Here is a 24,785-nt window from a genome sequence, read left to right as displayed (position 1 = left end):
ATTTAGCTTGTGGTAGTCAATACACACTCTCCAACCAGTCACCGACCTCATTGGGACAAGCTCATTTTTAGCATTTGGAACCTTGGTGATTCCCCCTTTCTTGGGCACACATTGAACATGACAAACCCAACTAGTATCACCAATGGGATATATGACTCCAACATCCAACCACTTAATGATCTCCTTTTTCACAACCTCTTGCATAGGGGGAATCAGTCTCCTTTGGTGATCAATACTTGGCTTACTGTTCAACATGAGTTGGATTTTGTGAGAACAAATGCCCGGTGGAATACCAATAATATCTGTAATAGTCCATCCAATATCCCTCTTGAAACTCTTCAAAACAGAAACCAAGCCCTCAATTTGCTCCTCGCTCAAATCCACAACAATGATTACCGGTAAAGTGCTATCTCTCCCCAAGAATACATACCTCAAGTGTAATGGTAGAGCCTTGAGTTCCAGTTTTGGAGGCTCTTCCACAGACGGTTTTGTAGGAGGGGATTCACGATTCTTCATATCTAACTCCAATCTTTTTGGTTTGGAACGGAATTTGAACCTATCAAGTGCGGCAACTAATTCATTATAGTCTTCAATACCATCACTATCAAAATTCATCATTACCGCTGCCAGTGCATCAACACCCAACCTCTCTTCAATAGACACATCAGAATGTTGCTCCATAATATGATTTACTACTGATACCGACTTAAGATCGCTTCACTTCTTCATAGACCTACAAATATTAAAAGTCACCTCCTCATTATTTAGTTGGAACTTCATGTGCCCTCTCTCCATAACGACTAAGGCATGCCCAGTAGCAAGGAATGGTTTCCCCAAGATGATGGGAACCTCAAAGTCGACCTCGCAATCAAGTATCACAAAAATCTGCCAGAAAAATGAACGACTCCACTTTCACAAGGACATCGTGGAGCACATCAATTGGCTTCTTCACATTTCTATCGATAGTGAGTAGATGCATTATAGTCGGTTTTGGAGCCCCTAAACCCAACTTCTTGTATATGGACAATGGCATAAAATTAATGTTGGAACCTAAATCGCACAAAGCTTTCACAAAGTGTAACATCCCAATGGTACAAGGAATAGTGAAAGCTCCAGGATCCTCTTTCTTTTGCACAAGTGACCTAGTAGCAATGGCACTGCAATGTTGTATTCTCTCATCATTCTCAAAACTCACAACCCTCTTTTTGGTCACCAAATCTTTCATAAATTTTGCATACCCAAGCATTTTCTCCAAGGCTTCTATCAACGAAATATTGATAGAAAGTTGCTTCAACATAGTAATGAACTTGCAGTTTTTACCCTCTTCAGTCTTGTTCACAAATCTCTGTGGGAATGGAAGCGAAGGTCTACGCATAGGAACAACCTTTTGGGTCACCTCAGCTTCCTTTTCAACACTATCTTTTGGGCCTTCAGTAACCTCAATCTCACCTTCTTCATTCTCTACCACTTTTTCAACCTCAGACGGCATGGGTGGATCAATGGTCTGCTTTTCTCCGCGAGTAGTGACTGCCATATAATGCCCATCATTTTTCAGATTCTGGATGGTGTTGCTAGGAAGTGTACCATGATGACATGGATTTTCATTGGTGGACAACTGAATAAACTGCTGCTCAAGTTGCTTGATCGACACTGCATTGGCATAAACTTTTTGACCAATTCCAGACAAGTCATTTCGCATCTCTTTCACATTCTCATCAGTTGCATCAAACTTCTTCATCATCTTTTGCATCATATCCTCAATCCATGACATACTATTACCACCCTCTCTATTATCAAGAGGAACATAGGGACCAACCTTATCATTTTTGTTGCCATAGTTGTTCCAGTTATAGTTGTTGTCATGATTGTAGTTCCCATCCCGGACATAGTTACCCTCACAGTTGTAGTTCCCCTCACGGTTGCAGCCTCCATAGTTCCGACCTTGGTTTCCTTGACCTTGGCTCCAATTATCCAAGTTGGAACATTGGGTGTTGGTTCAGAAACCCCCTGTCTAATCATTCACCAAATATGAATCCTCCTCATAGTAACATTCCTCAACTGGTGATGGTGGAGCTCTAGTTAAGTAGTTTACCACATTCACTTTTTCTGCACCTTCACTCACATGCTTTAATACCAAACCCAATTTTGTCCTCATTTGAGCCATCTCTTCACGAATATCATCATTGTCTTGGTTAGGTGCAGTTTGAACTGCAAATATGTTTCAACTAGTGTTCGCCTTTCTAGTGCTTCATGCCTTATTATTTTGGGAAATCTTCTCCAGTTTTTCAGCGATCTCCTCGAAAGTGCACTCACCATATGACCCTCCAGCAATAGTATCAAGCAGAACCTTTCCATTGTCATCTTGACCTCTATAGAAATACTTCTTCAATGATTCATCATCTATGCGGTGATTCGAAACACTTCTGATGAACGCAATGAACCTATCCCATGAACTACTTACAGACTCTCCAGGTAGTGCTACAAAGTTATTCAGTTTATCCTTGTGATTTAGCTTCTTAGACACTGGGAAATACTTCGCCATAAACACCTTATGCAATTGGTCCCATGTATGAATCAAATTATATGGAAGCTTAGAAAACCACACTGCAGCATCACCAGTATATGATAGAGGGAAGACTCTAGAACCTATGACATTCATATTCGATTCTGGTCTTCCCACACAACTCGTGCAATCACTTCTCAACTTAGCCATGCGACCATGTTGATCTTCCGAAGCTAGACCAGAGAATAACCCTCTTGTTGTGAGCATTTGCATCAAACTGCTAGTTACCATAAATGTATGCCCCGGAGGTAGCGGCGAAAGAACAATGGGCCCTTCTAATTCAACTGTATTGTAGTCAACCTTGTAGTTATCATTCAACCTAAGTGCTGGTGGTTTTTGTACCCTCTCTACATCTCCGATTAGATTACCACCATGAACCTGAGCGTTCACATTAAAAACTCCAGGAGACTGCAATTCATCTACATCCTCATGTTCTTTAATGATTGGATTATTATGGACCCCTTGATTATTTATTTTTCTCAATGTTTTTCTCAACTCTGGATCGTAGGGGGTCAATAGTTCGCCTCAACTCCGTGTACTTGGCATACACTAGAGTAGAAACCTATAGAAAACAAAAGGAAAAGCAAAACATAAAATCAGGAAATATTTAACTAAATTTTAATAATGTAATTAAAGTTAATCTAAAAGTCGATTCCCCAGCAGCGGCGCCAAAATTTAATACGCTCAAATTTACACCTCCCTAAAGAAGTATAAGCGAAAGTTGTCAAATAAAGAACTCAACTTATAGGTTGGGGTCGATCCATGAAGAATATGGTTCAGACTTAAACTTAACTCATTATTATATTCGTTTAGTCAAATTATTTCCGAGAGAAGTAATCGAAAATGGGGGGGGGGGGGGGTTGTAAGTAAGTAACAAATTGTTGATTAATTAACTAGTAAGCAAGATTCAACTTTGAGTTATCAATATGAGAGAGAAACTATGGTATGCGTGTTCCCCACAAGCTCTTAACGTTGTAATTCTAATAATAGTAATCTTTTCCTAGTGTTTTACATGCAAAGTTGGTAAGTTAGGTACCCCAAAGTGATTGGTCCTCCAAGTAGGGAATTTCACCACACACATTGGTCCGGCTATGGGTGTATGCTTTACTAAACCTTACTTTTTACTTCAGATTAGCCATCACATCAATGTTTGGCTTAGTTTTCACCCTTACTCCAATTGACATTAGACTATTAGATAGCATGCACTAAATCTCTGTTGTTAATTCTTTTCTCATTCACTACCTCCTTGGTCCGACAAGTAGAAACGAGGCGAGTTCTAATTTTGGCCACCGTTAAAAAAACTTCTAAACGAAAAAATGAACAATACATGCATAAACACTATTTAAGAATTACTTAATTATTATTTATACATTGTTAATTGCTCATGGTTCCCACAACCCTAATTGTGGATTTAGCTACTCATGCTTGAAAGAACACAATTTATAATTAGATAAAAGGAATACATGAACTTACAAGAAGAATTGATGAAACCCTAAATCTTCAATTGAATTTCAAAGCGAAAATTATATAAAACGAAATCCGGAAATCAAATTGCTAAAGTTTGCAAGTTAATTCCCAAAACACCAAAACTAGAATCTTACAATAATGTCTAACCCCCAAAAATGAGGTTTACAACTCCTATTTATAGAAAATAAGTCCTAAATAAAATAGGAAACAAAATAAAGAAATAAACTGTTGGAACGCGACTTCTGTCAATGGCACGACCTATGGACCGTGGGTCGACCTATGGACCATGGGTTGACCTACAGTCTGTAGGTCACCCTCCGTGGTTCAACACTTAGAAACTTTCATCAGGTACTGGAACCTTCAACTCTCAGATCATCAATGATGGACGTGCAAGACGTACTATGGGGCGACCTACGGTCCATTGTCTTGCTCTGTGGTTCCACTCTTGTCAGACTTCCTTAATGTTCCACCTACGATGCCTCACCCACGATTTGTGGACTGGTCTACGGTCCATCCTAGTACTCCGTGGACTAAGTACTGAAACTCAGCTCCCCAGATCAGGACCTACGACTAACCACCCACGGCCTTTCATTGGACCTACGGTCCATGGGTGGCTCCGTTGGTGGCCACTTCTGCACTTTTGAGCTCACATCTTTATCAACCGCATCCAAGCCTATTTTCTACAAACATTATACACAAAACATTAAGTCTAACACAAAATAGCCCTAGACACACACAAACTCTAAGTGAAATGCGTCAAAAATACCGTAAACTAATCATATATCACGTACCATGGACCCGAAACAAGCTCCAGCCTACTCAAGGAAGGGCAAGTCCAAATCAGTTGCCCCTTCCTGACATTTGATAGATGAGGACACTGATCAAGAGTACATGACAAAGACCACCATAGGCTCCCCTAATTCCTCCCAGACCATGAGAAATAGGAGAAGGCATGTTATTTCATCCAGTGACGAGGTCGAGGTCACTGCCCCCAAGTTTGAGGAGGAGGCTTAATCTGCAGCTGAGTCGCAGTCCAGCTCTAGGTCGCATTCCAGCTCCAGTTCTAGCAGTGCTTCCACATCTTCCTCGGATGCCCTTGTACCACCCAGAGATGAACCAGTTCCTAATGTTTCGGAGCCGAACAAGTGGTGCGTCAGGGGACAGTACCAAATCTATTTTGATGCCAAGGTGGTTAATGAACATCAAAAGATTGCCTGCATTATTATTGAGGAGCGTCGGGTTCTTACTAGAAGCCTTCAAACGGTGCCTATTATTAAGGAGTTGTTAAAGAGGCACAGGTGTGTGTGGATGGCACGGGTCCTGGAAAGTTTAGTGAGGAGATGACCCGAGAGCTCTATGCTTCCTATGTCGCCACTATCTGTAACTTTATATCTAAAAGGGCCAAGCTTGTAGCTCAGTCCCCACTTCAGGTCACCTTGGTGCAAAATTTCTCTGTCAACATCTCTGAGACTACTATTCACCGGTTCATCTATGGCCCAACCCACACTCTGCCCATTAATACAACAGAGTATTACTATAGGATGGGCATTATTCAGAGCGGGGCATTTCAGAGAGATGTTGAGTAGAGAGAGACATTGCTTCGGTGGATGGTCCATCACATTACAGATGAAGGGGAGTGCACTGAGTGGGTGCATAATATGACTTTGCCTATCAAGAAGGCTACTTTAAACTTCACTGTGAAGTTCTTTTAGACTATTCTTCGTACCAGACTATCCCCTACTCAGGCGGACAACGTGGTTACTTGAGACAGAGTTGTGATGTTGGCAGCGCTTGTGGCAGGACTTGAGATTGACTTTGCTCGGATTCTGATCACTGAGATTTATGAAAGGGCCTTCAAGACCACCATCACGTTGCCTTTTCCTTGTCTCATGTTTCATCTGTGCAGGGCTGCTGGGGTGCCTATTTGGCATTGTGATAGTTTGATAGAGGCCACCCAAACTGTGGACATTAGACTCATTAGAGATGATGCAAACCTTGTTGCACCACAGAGGGATCCCCAGGTTGACCTACCACCCTTAGGTGTTGATCTTGTTGTTGATGTGGATAAGATCTAGGTTGATGACAATGTCCTTCCTCCCACAGCTACGGATGTACATGCTCCACCTTTTACTGCCACTAGCCAGTCCGCGAGCTCATCCTGAGCCACTCCCTCTTTAGGGTCCATTGTAATTCCTCTGGCTCGAGTCCAGAAGTTAGAGACACAGATGGTCATGCTACTGCAGCATATGAGGCCTTGGATGTTGAGATCTGCTAAGGAGTCTGAGGCTCATATGGAGCAGATCATGGAAAGAAGACTAAGGCAGTCCACAAATGCCTAGATGCCTTTGAGTTGAGGGTTCTAGAGAGGCCTACCCCTGCTATTGATGTGACCACTTTCTAGACGGAGTTGTCTAAGCTCTGATCTGATGTTGATACTCTTTTAGCCTCGACTGAGACTGTCTCAGTGGTACCCCCTGCAGCTGAGGAGGATGAGGTTATGATGACAACCCTCTTTGGCGACACTATTCCACCACCTGATCATTCCCGTGCTGCTGGGAAGTGCCACCATTCTGATCACACTTCAGATACTGAGGAGGCCCGCAGAGTTAAGAAGAGGGAGGGGCAGAAGCTTGAGGCATCCAAGAGGCAATCCATTCTTGATGTGGAGATGCGTTAGAAAAGGGCCCGTGAGATAGGTGTTGGTCCATCAGATTCGAGGATCACTATTGAGGGTGTTCCCACTGTTGATGAGGGCACTACTGATGGCGTTCCTACTATTGATCCAGCGGGTTCCAGGAAATTGGATCGACCCGCTTCTTGATGGGTCTTCGGCGCATATGCGCCATAGGTTTGCTTCACCCTATGCTTTATTTTTATTATCTGTGAATTTAGGGCAATTAAACCATATTTTGTTTTGGGGGTGAGGTAAATGGATTGTGAGTGAAAGGGTGAAGACTGAGTAACCCAACTCGTAATCCTCCTTTGGGTTTTTTTTGCTTGTGTTTATTCCCCCAAGGGGTTGTTTTACTTTTATGTTGAACTGGCATATTTAGGATTGTATGTGTAGAAGTAGGTAGAAAAATTAAAGCATGATGGTATAAGAAAAATGAAATTGATACTTGTCCAAAATTTTGAAATGTGCTAGATCTATAGGTTCAATGAGTTGAATATGCTGGAACTTCATATGACATGACAAGGAACCAGTACAATAGCATGACTTAAGCTAAAACTTGAACTAGGTAATTCAATAATCCGGTAATGCAACAATGTGCCAAGTGTGTGAGATGATTTTGGTTGTTCATGCCTTGTGTGTCAATCTAGAACATGCCCCGTTAGTCCTGTTAAGATAATCTAGCCTAGGAATTGGGAGATGATCATAGGCCCTTGTTCAAATGAGTCCACTAAAGCCTAAAATGAATCAACCAAAAGAAATAAATGCTCCCTTTGATCCAAATGTTTGAGCCTAATGTAGAACACTTCTTTCAATACACCTAACTCACCTTTCCTAAAATATTATTTTGGCCTTGGTCCCTTCTTGGACATGTGCACCTTAACTTAGGCCAAAAGACTAAGTTGAGGGTGGCTGATTCAAAAAGTTACCTTAATCTTGGCCCTGATCCGACATCGTATATTGTGCACCTCAACACATGAAAAATACATAAGTTGAGGGTGTCTACAATACAGGAAACCTAAAGAAAAAGGTATGAAAAGAGTTGTGTGCAAAAGAAAGAAAAAGATATAAAAAGATGTGATTGAAGTTAAAAGAAACAAAAAGAAGAATGATAAAGATTGTTGAAAAAAAACAAAAAACAAAAAAACAAAAAAAAGTGAAAAAGAAGTGCGATAAAGTCAAAGTCATATATGTGCTAAAGATAATGAAGGAAAGAAGCAAAAAATAAAAATATGTCAAGAATTGGTTGAGAAAAGAGGTAAAAAAAATGTCAATGTAATGTCAAGGAGGGCATAAAAGTCACTAAAAGTACCCAAATATACCCTACCTGACCCTGAGCCTACATTACAAGCTAAGAAAGTCCTATAGTGATCCTAGTGATTAGTTTGGAGAGTCTGTGTAGTGAAAATAAGGGCAAGCCTATGTTATTGAGCACTAACTGTATTTGAATTCACTTCTAAGCGTGAGTGTTCAATGAATCCTTGAACTTAAAATTATACTTATTGTGTGAAAAAGGATTTCTTGGAAGTGAGGTCACTAGTTACATTGTTGGAAAGTTGGTACCTTGGCGATTGTTGAAAGTGTATGTGGTGATGTCTATTGGTCTATCTATGTCATGTGTTGATCCGTATGAGTTAGTTTATTGAGTCTAAATGAAAATATTTTCACTAAGTGATGGAATTGATTGAGACAATCATATGATTGCTTAAGTTTGTATGTTTGCTTCTGCATAACTGTCGTTTAGAGTTTTAGTGTGTTGTTTGAGGACAAACAACAAGTTTAAGTTGAGGGTGTTGATATATCATGAGTTTACGGTAGTTTTTGATACGTTTCACTTAGATTTTGTGTGTGTCTTGGGCTATTTTGTTGTTGGAAATAATGGTTTTATGTAATTCTTGCAGGAAATAAGTTCGGATGTGGTTGATAGATAAGAGCTGAAAATTGCAGAAGTGGCCACTGACATTGCCAACCACGGACCATAGGTCCATTGACAGGCCATAGATGGGAAGTCGTAGGTCCTGGTCAGAAAGCTGAGTTTCAGTACTCAAACTACGGAGTGACAGGAGGGACCGTAGTCTAATCGATGGACCGTAAGTGGAAAAATGTAGATGAAGGTTCAAGGAAGTCTGACCAAATGTGGAACCACGAAAGCATCGATGGACCGTAGTTTGACCCGCGGGCCGTCCTGCACATCTGTCGTTGGTGATTATAAAGTTAAAGTTACAGTACTTGAACCACAGAGGCAAGTGACGGACCGTAATCTAATCCAGGGACCGTAGGTGAAGTCATCGTTTGAAAGCCTTAAAAATATTGCACAAGTATGGAACCACGGAGGGTGACCTACGGACCGTAGGTCGAACCATGGTTCGTAGGTCCAATCATCAACAGAAATAGCGTCCGAGCAGTTATTTCCTTATTTTGTTTCCTACTAAGTTTGGGATTTGTTTTCAATAAATATTGTAAGGTTTTAGTTTTTTGTCTTTTGGAATTATTTTGCAAACTTTGAGCAATTTAATTTCCGAAAGTTGGTTTATGCAAGAACGCTTTTGAATTTCAATTCAAGATTTGAGTTTTCATCTATTCTAACTGTAAGTTCATGAATTATTTTAACCTAATTATAAATTGTGAACTACCAAGCATGAGTAACTAAATCCACTACTAGGGTTGTGGGAACCATGAGCAATTAACAAAGTATGAGTGATAATTAAGTAATTCTTGAATAGTATTTATGCATGCATTGTTAATCCTTTCGTTTAGAAGTCTGTTTAACGGTTGCAAATGTTAGAACTTTCATTGTTTCTACTTGCCAGACCAAGGAGGTAATGAATGAGAGAAAGATTAAACATCATAGATTTAGTGGATGCTATCTAATAGTCTAATTTCAATCAAAGTGAGGGTGAAAACTAAACTAAATTGATATGATTACTAATCTTGGGTAAAGGTAAGGGTTAGTAAAGCATACAACCGTTGCAACAACCGGGTTCCGTTGTTATAGAAAAGCCAAAGGGGAAAAAATTTGGATCAAAATTTTTTTTCGTAGTAACTTGAAATTTCCCAACCTAGTCCAGATTTGGATGAAAACAAAGTCATTAAGGTGTAGGGAAATACGGTGCCAACTGGCTGAATTATTTATGATTTTGATTACATTAGTAGTTAGATAAGTCGTTAAGGAATCTGTACGACTTTACGTATTTGAATTCGGGTGAGTAGAACTCCTGTAATCGATCTTAGCATTAACGGTATTTTCTGAGCATCGTTGATTAAAGGTGTGTTGTGAAATGGGGGTCTTGGAATTATTAAAATAGCTCACTAGTTTCGTGCAAGCCGCTGGGGAGGGATTTCTATCACCAGGGTGGGGCCACTGTAGCGGGGGGAGGACCGATGTGGTGGGTTCGACGCTACTTAAAGTCGTAAATAAACCCCAATTCTACACTTTTAGATTTTCAGAGCTGAGGAACGAACCCCAGGCGACTCTTGACAGTTTTCTACCATTCTTGAGGCTAAAGGTAAGCTTTTAACTCCCCGAATCCATTTTTCGATCCGTAGAACATAATAGAATGGGTAATTATCGATAGGGGAGGGTTTTGATCTAGATTCTATGGTGGAAAAAGCCCTATATTGGGTGCTTGGGATCATGAGTATGATCTAGGATTCATAGAATTGTTAGTGATTCGAGTAATTAGTGATTGTTTATTAATTCCTGTGTTTTTATGATTGTTTGTAGACCAAGAACAAGCGGAACGAATCCGAAAAGGGAAGGATCAAGTTTCTTAGGGTTTCAAGCTTGTTTCGAGGTAGGTGATGGTTGTGATTCTATTATTGTGTGATGTATGTTTGTTCTTGCTTCATTATGATATATGTATGTATACGAATGTTGCATTATTGATCACACTTATTGTAAATGAGATAGATGAATAACTATATGCCATGAATCACTTCTTGATTGTATGATTATTGAGAATGTACTTGCGAATGTGATTGTGGTGTGGTTATTGGATCAGATACCATGTTTCGGTATACTAATAGGGATCGATTGCCACGTTTCGGCATAATTATGGGATCGGTTGGCACATTCCGACATAAATATTGGATCGGGTACCACATTTCGGTATGCTAACAGTTTGGGTTAGGTTTCATGAGAGGAATAATGACTTGTTATAAATGTATATTGTTGAGCATGTGATAATCGATATTGTATATGTTCGATATTTTGCATATTTATAATGTCGTATTGACTTGCTTATGTTACACTTAGTGGGATAGTCGTGTAATCCTACCAGTACAATGTGGTAGTGTACTTATACTGCACTTGCTCTTTCTTTGTTTCGTACAAGGCATCTTCAAGCGGCTATTGATAGACCTTGCTTAGAAGATCAGTGATCATCGTTCGAATTTAAGGGTGAGCCAGTTCTTCCAAGTTGCCATGAGTTCTCCTTTTGTCTATGATCACATTTTGGACTTAGACTTTTCAAGTTAGTTGTTAGTTCATTAGTTAGGAGTTGTGACCCTTCTTGTTTAGACTTTGGTTCATTGTTAGATGTTTTGGTACATTGGCTTTTAGGTTCTAGGGGTATTTTTTCCGCATTGTTAGTTGTTAGATATTTTGGAAGTTTATGGGAACTTCAGTTTTTAGATATTATTCCTGCTTTCGTATCCTTAATGCTTTAGTTTTTGGTTTAGTTGTTTGGTTTGGGTTGTAGTAGTGGTTCTCCCACAGGAGGGTTAGTGTGGGTGCCAATCACGACGGTCTAGGTCGTGACAAAGTTGGTATCAGAGCCTAGGTCTGTTGATCTCGATGTACCAAAACGAGTCTAGTAGAGTCTTGCAGAACGGTACGGGGATGCCTTTACTTTTCTTCGAGACGCTATATAACTTTAGGAAATCTCTCTATTTTCTCCTGTCTTCTTTCGTGCTATTACTTGATTCCAATTTGTATCTGGTGATTCAAATTGGTATCTAACCTCATTCACTCTTCTGTCTACAGATGGTTAACACTAAATTCAACGGCGTCAGGTCGTAGCTCCCGTCAGTGTTTCAGCTGAGGAATCTGCAGCAAGAGGTTGCGGTCGAAATAGAGGTAGGGGAAGAGACCGGAGTAAAGGCCGAGGAAGATTGGCGCCTGCTAGATATACGGTACCGGTCAAAAAAATTCCCAAAAATGAGGCCCCTCTTGTGCATCATGAAGAGATAGAAGAGGATATTGAGGTTGAAAATATTGAGGAGGTTGGACAAGAGGAAGAGGTGCAGGATGAGACCACCGATGTTCCTCCCATAGCCTAAGTGTTAGCTCGACAGATCATGTCATTCCTGAAAGGTTTGGTTGGTCCTAGATTTCTTTCTTCTGCTCAAGCAACTCAAGATCACGCCAATCCTCTTGTTGTTATCACTGCGCCCAAGGTGGGTGGGACTAGAGGTAATGATGTTTTCTTCCGTCCTTTGTTAGGTTCTGTTATGACTGGTAATGAGCATGAAATATTGACTAAGTTTTTGAAGCTAAAGCCTCCTGTATTTCTTGGTTCTGATAGTGATGATGCTTATGAGTTTATCTTAGACTACTATGAGAGGCTTCATAAGTTGGGAACTATCCATCTGCATGGGGTTGAGTTCGTGGCTTTTCAGCTTCAAGGTGAGGCTAAGCAGTTGTGGAGAGCTTATATGGAATATAGATCTTCAACTTTACCTCCACTTACTTGGACCCAATTTCATGCTCTATTTTTAGAGAAGTATGTGCCTAGAACTTTAAGAGATCGCAAGAATGATGAGTTCATGGCTTTGGAGCAAGGTGGTATGTATGTGGCTGCTTATGAGGCCAAGTTCCATGCTTTGTCTAGATATGCTACACAGTTGGTGACTACTGAGGAGGAGAGGATCTGTTTATTTATTAGGGGATTAAACTCAGAGTTGCAGGTATTATATGTTCATATGACCTCTGCAGGGAGAAACTTTAATGCGGTAATAGACTTTGTGAAGAAAGTGGGGGGGGTGAAGCGAGACGGTCAGGCTAAGGCATTGGCTAAAAGGGCCAAGAACTCGGGTAACTTTTAATGTTCTTACACCAGGGTCCGGATGGCCAACGCTTGAAGCCAATCCAATTCAGTCCGCTATGCCCACCTCTACAGGTAACTACTCAAGAACTCCATCTCATAATTTGATTCAGGATAGCTAGGGAGTTGCGCTTTCGACAGACGGCAAGCCATCTTTTGATCGTACATGTTATAACTATGGAGAGCCTGGGCATATGAGGAGAGATTGTCTCTACCCATGTGTGTTGGATGCCGCACAGCAGCAGACTAGAGTAGTGGTACTCGCGGGAAATGGTAATAATGGTCGAGGGCATCCATAAGGTGGGCGAGGAGGTAATTACCGAGGTCGTAGAGGTAGAGGAAATGGTAATGCAGGCAGAGGTAACGTGCAACCAGACAGGGAAGTGGTTCGTCAAGATGATAGGGCTTAGTGCTATGCCTTTCTGAGCAAGAATGAGGTAGAGGCATCTGGCGCAGTGATCATAGGTACTATTCTTGTCTTTGACTAGATGGCTAATATGTTATTTGCTCCGGGTTCTACTTATTCATATGTATCCGTACGATTTGCGTCAGAATTTGCTATGATTTGTGATATACTTCATGCCCCTATCCATGTTTCTATCCCAGTTGGAGAGTCAGTCATAGTCGCCCATGTCGATCATGCTTGTCCTATTTTGTTTATGGGTTTTCAGAATTGGGCTGATTTGGTGATTTTGGATATGACTGGTTTTGATATAATCTTAGGCATGACTTGGTCGTCCCCCTATAATGTTGTGCTTAATTGTAATACTAAGTCTGTAACTCTAGAAATTTTGGGAAGGGAAAAATTAGAGTGGGAAGGGGTGTACAAGCCTAAGCAAGCTAAGATCATATCCTCCATTAGGACTAGGAAATTGATAGGGCAGGGTTTTTTGGCTTATTTGCCTCATATTAGGGATGTTGAGGTTGAGACTCCATCTACTGAGCCTATTCCTGTGGTGTCAGAATTTAGAGAAGTGTTTCCGAATGACTTGCCTGGTATGGCTCTTGATAGAACCTGGTACTCGTTCTATTTCTATCCCTCCATATCGCATGGCTTCGGCATAATTAAGAGAGATTAAGGCTCAAATCCAAAATCTTCTTGATAAAGGATTTATTCGTCATAGTGCTTCCCCATGGGGTGCTCCAGTTTTGTTTGTTAAGAAAAAAAATGGTAGTATGAGAATGTGTATAGATTATCGACAATTGAATAGGGTCACTATTTGAAACAAGTATCCTTTGCCTCGAATAGATGATCTTTTTGACCAATTGCAAGGTGCATCAGTTTTCTCTAAGATTGATCTAAGGTCTGGCTACCATCAGTTGAAAATTAGGCCTGAGGATGTGCCCAAGACGGCGTTTAGGACTCGCTATGGGCGCTATGAGTTTTTGGTTATGACTTTTGGTTTGATCAATGCACCTGCAACTTTCATGAGTTTAATGAATGGAGTGTTCAAGTCATTTCTTGATTCTTTCGTCATAGTCTTTATTGATTAAATTTTGGTTTATTCAAAAAGTGAGGAAGAGCATGCCGACCATCTTCGTATTGTTTTGGGTGTTCTTGGGAAACAAAGGTTGTAAGCTAAATTTTTTAAGTGTGAATTTTGATTGACGTCTGTTGCATTTTTGAGACATGTAGTTTCAAAAGAAGAGGTAATGGTAGATCCTCAAAAGATTGAGGCGGTTAAGAATTGGGTTTGGCCTAGCTCTGTGACGGAAGTTAGGAGTTTTGTGGGGCTGACTAGCTATTATCGTCAATTTGTGAATAACTTTACTTCTATTGGCACCCACTTGACTATTTTGACCAAAAAGGAGATACCATTTGAATGGACTGGAAAATGTGAGGAGAGCTTTCAAAAGCTCAAGACTCCCTTGACCACCGCACCTATTCTACCATTATCGATAGAAGGTAAAGATTTTGTTATTTATTGTGATGCTTCACATTCTGGTTTAGGTGCTGCGTTGATTTAGGATAAGAATGTTATAGCTTATGCCTCGTGTCAATTGAAGGTGCATGAGAGAAATTATCCAACACATGATTTAGAGTTGGCAGCGGTAGTATTTGCGCTTAAGTTCTGGCGACATTACCTCTATGGGGTGAAGTGTGAGGTGTTTACTGATCATCGTAGTTTGCAGCATGTGTTCACTCAAAGGATCTGAATTTGAGACAATGAAAGTGGATGGAGTTACTTAAGAATTAAGACGTGACCATTTAATACTATCCGGGCAAGGCTAATGTGGTGGCAGACGCTTTGAGTCGAAAAACGGTGAGTATGGGTAGTTTAGCTTGCTTGGGTGTATCCAAGCGACCCTTGGATAAGGAAATTCAGACCTTAGATCTCAGAAAGAGGTGGGGTTTTAGCTAGAATTGAAGCGAGGGCCACATTCATTGAGGAGATCAAGGCCAAACAATTTAAAGATGAAAATTTGGAGGAGCTTAGAAAGAAGACTATGAATGGTAAGGTACAAGAGACCACTCTTGATGCGGAAGGTGTGCTCAATTTTAAAGGGAGGATTTGTGTTCCTCGAGTTGATGATTTGATTCACAAGTTGTTGACAGAATCGCATGGCTCGCGATATTCTCTTCATCCGGGTGTGACCAAGATGTATCGAGATTTGAAGCGAATTTATTGGTGGTCGGGTATGAAGAAGGATATAGTAGAGTTTGTGGCTAAGTGTCAAAACTGTCAACAAGTGAAGTATGAACATCAAAGGCCTGCAGGTTTGCTTCAAAGAATGTCAATTCCAGAATGGAAGTGGGAAAGCATAGCCATGGATTTTGTGGTAGGTCTTCCCAAGACTTTGGAGAAGTTTGATTCTATTTGGATAGTGGTTGATAGATTGACTAAGTCAGCTCATTTTATTCCGGTAAGAATAGATTATAATGCTAAACAATTGGCTAAGGTGTATGTGAAAGAGATAGTGAGGTTGCATGGGGTGCCCCTCTCTATCATATCAGACCGTGGTGCCCAATTCACATCCAAGTTTTGGATGAAATTACATGATGAATTGGGCACCCAACTCACTTTTAGTACAACCTTCCATCCACAGACAGACGGGCAGTCAAAGAGGACTATTCAAGTGTATAAGACATGTTAAGGGCATGTGTGATTGATTTTGGAGGGCATTGGGGTAAATTCATACCTTTGTGTGAGTTCTACTATAATAATAGTTATCACTCCAGCAAACTTTTGGGGGTTGATTTAGTGAAGGATGCTCAAGATAAGGTGATGAGTATTCAAGCTAAGATTTTAGCAACCCAGAGTAGACAAAAGAAGTATGCGGATCATAAGGTAAGAGACATGGCATTTCAAATCGGTGAAGATGTTCTTCTTAAGGTATCACCCATGAAAGGGGTGATTAGATTCGACAAGAAAGGTAAGCTAAGTTTGCGATACATTGGTCCATTTGAGGTTCTCGAATGTGTGGGACCGGTAGCGTATAGATTGGCTTTACCTCCTAATCTATCTGGTGTTCATCCGGTATTTCATGGGTCCATGTTGAAGAGATATCATGGTGACGGGGATTACATTATTAAATGGGACTCAATTGTGTTAGACAAAGACCTCCAATATGAAGAGGAATCGATTGCAATTCTTGATCGTGATGTGCGCAAGTTGAGGACCAAAGAGATTAAGTCTGTGAAGGTTCAATTGAAACATCGTCCAATTGAGGAAGCTACTTGGGAAACCGAGAGGGACATGCAAGACAAGTATCCCCAATTGTTCATCGATTCAGGTACTACTTCATTCCTTAGCCTATTTTTCCTAAGTTTGCCACTCGGGGACGAGTGATGGGTAAATTGGTATCTATTGTAACGACAGGGTTCCATCGTTATAGAAAAGCCAATGGGGAAAATTTTTGGGTTGGAAAACTTTTTCGTAGTAACTTGAAATTTCCCAACCTAGTCCAGATTTGGACGAAATTGGAGTCATTAAGGTGTAGGAAAATCTGGTAACAACCAGGTGACTTATTTATGATTTTGATTACATAAGTAGTTAGATAAGTCGTTAAGGAACCCGTACGACTTTACGAAATTGAATTCGGGTGAGTAGAACTCTCGGAATCGATCTTAGCGTGAACGGTATTTTCTGAGATTCGTTGGTTAAAGGTGTGGTGTGAAATGGGGGTCTTGGAATTATTAAAATAGCTCACTGGTTCCGTGCAAGCCGCTGGGGCGGGATTTCTGCCGCAGGGCGAGGTTGTTGTAGTGGGGTGAGGACCACTGTGGTGGGTTCGACGCGTCTTAAGGTCGTAAATAAACCCCAAAACATCTTTATTCTACACTTTTCAATTTTTAGAGCTAAAGAACGAACTCCAGGTGACTCTTGACAGTTTTCGACCATTCTTGAGGCTAAAAGTAAGCTTTTAACTCCTCGAATCTGTTTTTCGATCCGTAGAACTTAATAGAAAGGGTAATTATCGATGGGGGAGGGTTTTGATCTAGATTCTATGGTGGAAACAGCCCTATTTTGGGTGCTTGGGATCATGGGTATGATCTAGGATTCATAGAATTGTTAGCAATTCAGGTAATTAGTGATTGCTTATTGATTCCCGTGTTATTATGAATGTTTGTAGACCAAGAACAAGCGAAACTAATCCGGAAAGGGAAGGATCAAGTTTCTTAGGGTTTCAAGCTTGTTTCGAGGTAGGTGATGGTTGTGATTCTATGATTGTGTGATATATGTTTGTTCTTGCTTCATTATGATGCATGTATGTATGCGAATGTTGCATTATTGATCATACTTGTTGTAATCAAATAGACGAATAACTATATGCTATGAATCACTTCTTGATTGTATCATTATTGAGAATGTACTTGTGATTGTGATTGTGATGTGTTGATTGGATCAGATACAGCGTTTCGATATACATATTGGGATCGGTTGCCATGTTTCAGCATAATTGTGGGATCGGTTGCCACGTTCCGGCATAAACATTGGATCGGGTACCATATTCTAGTATGCTAACAGTTTGGGTTTGGGTTTGGGTTCCATGACAGGACCAATGACTTGTTATAAATGTATATTGTTGAGCATGTGATAATCGATATTGTATATGTTCGATATTTTGCATATTTATAATGTTATATTGACTTGCTTATGTTACACTTAGTGGGATAGGCGTGTGATCCTACCAGTACATTGTAGATGTGTACTGATACTGCACTTGCTCTTTCTTTGTTTAGTACGGGGCATCTTCAAGCGACTATTGACAGACCTTGTTTAGAAGATCAATGATCATCGTTTGAATTCAGGGGTGAGCTAGTTCTTCCAGGCTGCCATAAGTTCTCCTTTTGTCTATGACCACATTTCGGACTTAGACTTTTCTAGTTAGTTGTTAGTTCATTAGTTTGGGGTTGTGACCCTTTTTGTTTAGACTTTGGTTCATTGACTTTCAGGTTCTAGGGGTATTTTATCCGCATTGTTAGTTGTTAGATCTTTTGAAAGTTTATGGGAACTTTAGTTTTAGATATTATTCCTGCTTTTGTTTCCTTAATGCTTTAGTTTTTGGTTTAGTTGCTTGGTTTGGGTTGTAGTAGTGGTTCTCCTACCGGAGGGTTAGTGTGGTGCCAATCATGATGATCTGGGTCATGACACCCGTAGACGGACCAAGTACGTGGTGAAATTCCCTATTTGGAGGACCAATCACTTAGGGATACCTAACTTACGAACCTTGCATGTCAAACACTAGGATATGATTACTATTATTAGGATTATTGTGTTAGAGCTTATGGGGAATACATATACCCTAGTTTCCATCTTATATTGATAACTCAAATTGTGAATCGTGTTTACTTGTTACTTAATCATTCTAATTAACAATCTGTTACTTATTTACAACAAACCCCCCTATTACTTTTCTCGGAAATAGTCTGACCAAAAAGAGATAATTGTGAGTTAAGTTTAATTCTAAACCATATTCCTCTTGGGATCGACCCCAACCTACAAGTTGGGTTCTTTATTTGACAACGATCGCTTATGCTTCTTTAATAGAGGTGTAATTTGAGTGCATCATATACCACTGCCGATTTAAAAATTACACATTCTACATTAATCCAACATGTAGTATTTTAGTTTTCTGATTTGAATATTGTATTTGTTCCTTAGTTTATTATTTTTATTTATGTATTTTAAATTAATTTATAATTAAGAGTGTATTCTTTTTATTTGGCCGTAGTTTCTATCATAAAAATGATAAAACTTTTAAATTTAGTAATATTAATGGATTTTAAGGGGATAAAAAAGTTTTTATGGGTGATCTATCTGCAAAATGTTTAAAAATAAAAAAAGAACGATAACGCCTTTTGAAGTATATTTGATTACTTAACATTATGTTGTGATCTTTTATGGTCCGAACAATATGTATTGAAGTCACAATTAACATTTTTCTTCTTTTACATTTGTTTCTAATTTGCCTTTTAATTTTATGAACTTTTCAAGTGTATCTTTTAGTGTTATTTGACTTTTAATTGTAAAAACAAAATTTTAATGATATGGATATTACAAGTTATGTTTCTCATAAAAAAATGAAATTAGGAAATATTTTTAATAAGTGTGTGAATTTCTCCATTTATAAATTATTATTATTATTATTATTATTATTATTATTATTATTATTATTATTATTATTATTATTATTGTTATTATAATCAGAGACTTTATCCTATAACTTTATTTTATAATTCAAATTAAAGACCTTTTTATAAATATACATACATTTTTTTTTAAAAGTTTCATCCATTAGTATGGGGTACACGCGTTATACTAAAAGTGAGAAGCTTTAGAAGGTAAAGTTGAATTACCATTTTACCCTACACTATAACGTACCTAATTTATTTGAATATTAAATGGTTAACACAATCATATTATATTATACTAAATACTAAAGGTGGAAAGGTGTTAGATGAAAAGTTGATCATATAATAATAATACATCATTATTACTATTTTACTATTATTATACTCTATATCATCATACTTATACATTTTATAAATTATAAATAGGTAGCCTAAAGTTAAAAATTGAATTACATACACATTCTAATATATGATACTATTTTTATTAAACATAAAAAAAATTGAATTAATCATTATAATAATTGTAGTTGAGTCTCTTTATTACCTGCGGTTATCATACTACTCTTTAATAACCATTCAATTAATACAATGACCAAGCAAATTTTGCAATCCAAGTAAAAAGCCAAATTAAAAGACTATTGTTACATTTATTAAACCCTTCCGTTTAAGTTATTTATTAGAAAGACAATGAAAGAATCATTAACTAAATTGTAAGTTACAATAAATTGCTTAATATATTTATCATTTTACTCATATTATTATATTATATTATTATAATATACAACAATAACAATAACAACAACAACAACAAGATTCTATCTTCAAAGTTGGATTACCATTTCCCCCCTATTTTACCGTAAAACCTCACTAAATTAATACTCAATTAATTAATAATCTCTCTAAGATAATAATTTTCTCCGGCCTCGACTTGGGCCAATAGAAAAAATCACTTATTTCGATAAGATAATATATTTTCAAAAGACCCCAATATAAATATATGGTCCCATTAATATTATAAATTAATAATTCTTTAAAAGTACAAATATATCTAAGAAAATTTAGTGAAATGTTATTCTATTATATTCTTTTTTTGTTAAAATTTAAATGTAGTTGAAACTCATCTCTAACTTTTCTTATTGCATCCAAAAGTTTCGGTGTTGTCTTTTCTAATTGCACCATAAAATTATGAAGAGTTTTAGATGCAAGTGTTTCCTTATGCGTAACTGGTTTCAAAGGTATTGTATAATCTTCAACTTTATCATCAACATTGTTTTTCCAATGATATCCATAATTTGTTCTAAGCTCTGGACCTATGAACATGTATCATTTTCACTCATCCCATAGGTTATTAAGATCCATTTTATTGTGGTAACCGAGATAATTAATCATGACCTCAAGTTCATGAATGACGTTTTCACAAGTGGGTTCTTTCAAATACTTTGAGATTTCATCCCTGAATAATTTTTTCAATGTCGAAACACTCTTTCAATTAATAAATATTAATTTATCGATTAAATAATACTTCTATAAAATAATAATATTTTATAGTCCCACCTATATTAATTTAGAGAGGTTTTACTGTATATCAAAATATAATAAAAACATACAATTATCTATCTTATTCATGTAACATTTATATTGCAATTAAATTTATTGTAATTTTATTTATAATTGTTCTATTACATTTTCTAAATTGCATGTCTGCTCTTTTTTTTTTCTTGCAGAAAATAACTAATTACATAAAAAAAAGTGTGCATGCATCTTCAGGTAAAAGCTCACTTTTATAATTTTCATATATCTGATATTCTCATTCTCATTTCTTAATCTTGACCTTTCAAATTTCTCACACAAATAAAAAAAGAATACAAATGAGTAATTATTCCTTGAATACAAGAAATTAAAGTAGATACATGTATCTTTTAAAGTTAAATTTTATGTTCTATCTTTTTTATATTTATGTTAATAGTATTTGACCGTTTAAATTTTCATATGACTTTTCATGTTTCTACAATTTTTGTCTTATAAATCTAACTTTTCGAAGAAAGACTTTTATTTACTACTCCTACAATTCTTGTGTGTAGGAGCTCTAAGTTGGTGAAATAGTGTCACAATTTGTGGTGAAAGTTGTGAGATCTCCTTATATAGTCATGAGAATAGATAAAAATTTAATTATTGAAGCATCGGAGTTTGGTGTGTTAGTTTTATACTTATTTGTAGTAATTAGAATTATAATAAGATTTTTCTATCTCTCTTTTTATAGTAGAATTGTTTCTTTGTTAGCAACTTACTTTAATTTCAATTTTTTATTTTGTATGCTCAAATATAAACTATATGTTTCGTTAGTTTTTGTTTCAGTTTTCATTATAGGGAGACATGTAAAAAGGAATCCTAATTGTCTTGCTCAAGTGTATCTTTTTCTTTTTTTTTTTCTTTGTACTTATAATTTTACATGTACAATAACTTTAATCTTTAAGAATGAATGCAATAGAATGCTTACTCTCTTTTTTAGGAAAAAAAGAAGAAAAAGGTGAAACGTATAGCATTAGATTAATGGTGGATACGTTATGTATGAAGAGATGATTAAATTCTATATAAAAATAGTAGTTATGCTCATAAATATTATGATTTTCAAAATATAAATAATAAGGCTTTTTACACCTTAATTTTTAATATTTATAATTAAATAATTAGTTTAAAGTGCTTGTGGATAAAAATCTAATATAATATTTTGAATACATTCATTATAATTGTCAAGAGATTCAAAAGGCAAAGTAAAAAAGTTAAAAGGTTTTTTTTCCCTTTCAGTCAAGTTAATCTTACACCATTTTTGGTACAAAAAGTAAATAATCTCCTATCAAGCTTTTAATTGAAGAAACATTAATATTGCACAACAATTTGCAGAGGATTAATCTCATGCAATCTGTTGATCTTGTAACACTATTCTACCAACAAAAAAAGCTTTTAATACTATCGAGAAATTTAATTTAGATTGTTGTTTTCTTTTTCCTTTTGCTTTACAAAATCATTTTTCGATTTATAAATAGAGTTTATTTTATTAACTTCTCATACTATTAGCTTGGTGCATTCACTTGGAGGTCCTGAAATTGGAGTGTCACAATTAGTAGTGAGAAAAAGTAAGAAACCTCAATTAGACACATTTTATAGAAAAGAACTCAAATCATATTATTTAATAATATTTAATTTTTTAAGAAATAATAAACTTATTAATATGGGTTACACTCGCAAAGCGTGTGTCCAGAAACTTACTATTAATATATGTATATCTATGATATCAGTGATATACACCTCAATATACAATAGACTATATAACTAATGCAAATATTTGTTCTACACAGGCAGAAAAAATGTACCAATTAAGATACTAATAATACACAATGCTAATACATGCATTATTTTTCTAATACACTCTACCAAACAACACCTTATACACAAAGCACTTCGATCTCATGCTCTGAGCCAAATTTTGCTGAGGTAAGCTAAGGAGTTCTTCGTAATGCCAAGCATTCGAATTGTGTATTCAATAGGACGGTGGAAAATCCTCTCTTGCACATCTCTTCTTCTTCCGTCGATGCATATTTTGCACTTTCTATAACTGATTTTTCTTCATTCGTCACTTTGCTGAGTACTTTCTTTCAAGTGGGTGTGCAAAGTGCCACCAATTGTTCTGTTTATCTGTAACAACGAGTACACAAATTATCAAATTATTTTAAAAATAGTAGAAGTAATTAAAATACAATTAAGACTTCATATGATTGAATATGTCAATTAGAGTATATTACTTTATCTAATATTGGGGCAAAAGAGAAATCTAGTTTAATAATCAAGTAAAGAGTACGTTGACTTTTAGAGAATGAGAAATAGAGTCCATTGATAAGCAAAGGGCAATAAAGTAGTGTCACGATCCAAGGTAGCCCCTAGGCGTAACATGACGTACATGACCCCGAAAGGCCACATACAAGCCACTTAGCATTCATCATACAAGAAATAGAATATCAAAGAGATAAAGAGAAATATTTCAAGTCTAAGAGTTTTATCAAAGTAAAGCGGAAGTCTACAAAGTCTCATTTGCCATCTATTACATCGAGAGTGACCGGGACGTAACCCTAACGTCACGTAAAAAGTCTGAAAATAAGAAATGAATGAAAGCTATAAAATTCCGGTCCTCAAAGCATGAGGACTCACCACAACTCAGAATCTCTCCAACAACCTCTAGCCACGAAACTGAGAACCCTGAATGTCAGACCATATATTTGGGGGAATGTGGGTAAGAGTATGCGTTTGTATAAAATATGTACCAAGTATGATAGTCATTCATAAAACATTTGAAAATATAAGAAAATGGGCATTTTCATTAAGTGCAATGACCAAGCTAAATCATGAATGTAAAAGAACTAGAAGACATAAGTCATAAAATATGGTCAATGCAAATAGACATCATCTTAAGTAACATGTGAGATACTTCTTCAAGTAACATTAGTTAATTATTGTGGGAGATTTACCTTTAACTGACATATAAGACCATGTGAGCTATCAACACAGAATTTGGTGTCTACCCCACACCGAAAAAAGGTGCCCTACTTGCCAAGGTAAGACCATGAACCTCTAGCTTAATGTGGATCAACTAGATAATGTCTATCTAAGACAATCATCCTATGGGGGCACATAGGTATGTGATAAAGAGATTGTTTCTAGAAACCCGACATCTACTTGTCACACCCCTTTTTTTCCCCTCAAAATTTAAATGTAGTATGTTTTTGAAAGAATGAGTTTTTCCAATTAAAGTGACATTTTGAAAAGGGATTATTTTATTGTTCAGAGTCACCACTTGAAATTGAGTTTTTGTCACGACCCGGGATCACCCCCTAGTCAACATTAACATATAAGACCATAGTCAACCATACATATACTCAACATATGTCCATATACAACCCATGCTTAACTTTAATTTAAAAGAACACATGTCATTTCATTACCATAGGACCTCTACCTAATATAATCTTAAGACACACTTGAGTGAGACAAGAAGTGACCGCCCATACAACCTCTTCAAGCACACTTAAGTGTTCCCCAAGATTACCTTAGATAAGGACATTTCCTTTACAACATAACATCAATAGACCAACATTATTTAAGAAACCATTTTGGAGACATTCAAGCACATAAGGGGACTTTCACATAATAGTCGTTAGACTTAGGGAACTCACTTTAGTATCTTCAAAGCCTACTCGTGCCATGTGTAGATAGCATCTCATACTACTACCTACACGTTGTAGAACCTATCCAATAACTAGAGTGCACATCCCACATGATGGGAATAGGCATTAACCGACATAGACCATGCGAGCTAGACATGGAATCCGGTGTCATAAAACCCTACACCGTGGAAGGTGTTCTACTTGCCAAAGGTAGAACTAGTAAGCAACCCATGTAGGCACATGGTTT

At 37.4% G+C, this 24,785-nt stretch overlaps 1 protein-coding gene across 1 annotated transcript; it reads right to left on the bottom strand.

Annotated features, from left to right (window-relative positions):
- Positions 1–868: 868 nt before the first annotated feature.
- Positions 869–4,984, bottom strand: LOC125809056 (uncharacterized). The gene is made up of 6 exons (XM_049488727.1): positions 4,922–4,984; positions 4,606–4,710; positions 2,314–2,941; positions 2,050–2,208; positions 1,780–1,956; positions 869–1,650 (listed from the first exon to the last, which is right to left on the bottom strand). Exons 1-6 carry the CDS (start codon positions 4,982–4,984, stop codon positions 869–871), a joined length of 1,914 nt encoding a protein of 637 aa, XP_049344684.1.
- Between the last annotated feature and the right edge of the window lie 19,801 nt (positions 4,985–24,785).

This window comes from Solanum verrucosum, unplaced genomic scaffold (assembly GCF_900185275.1).
Source record: "Solanum verrucosum unplaced genomic scaffold, falcon-dt-bn FXZP01000296.1, whole genome shotgun sequence".
NCBI lineage: Eukaryota > Viridiplantae > Streptophyta > Magnoliopsida > Solanales > Solanaceae > Solanum > Solanum verrucosum.
This window is presented reverse-complemented; position numbering and strand designations above follow the sequence as displayed.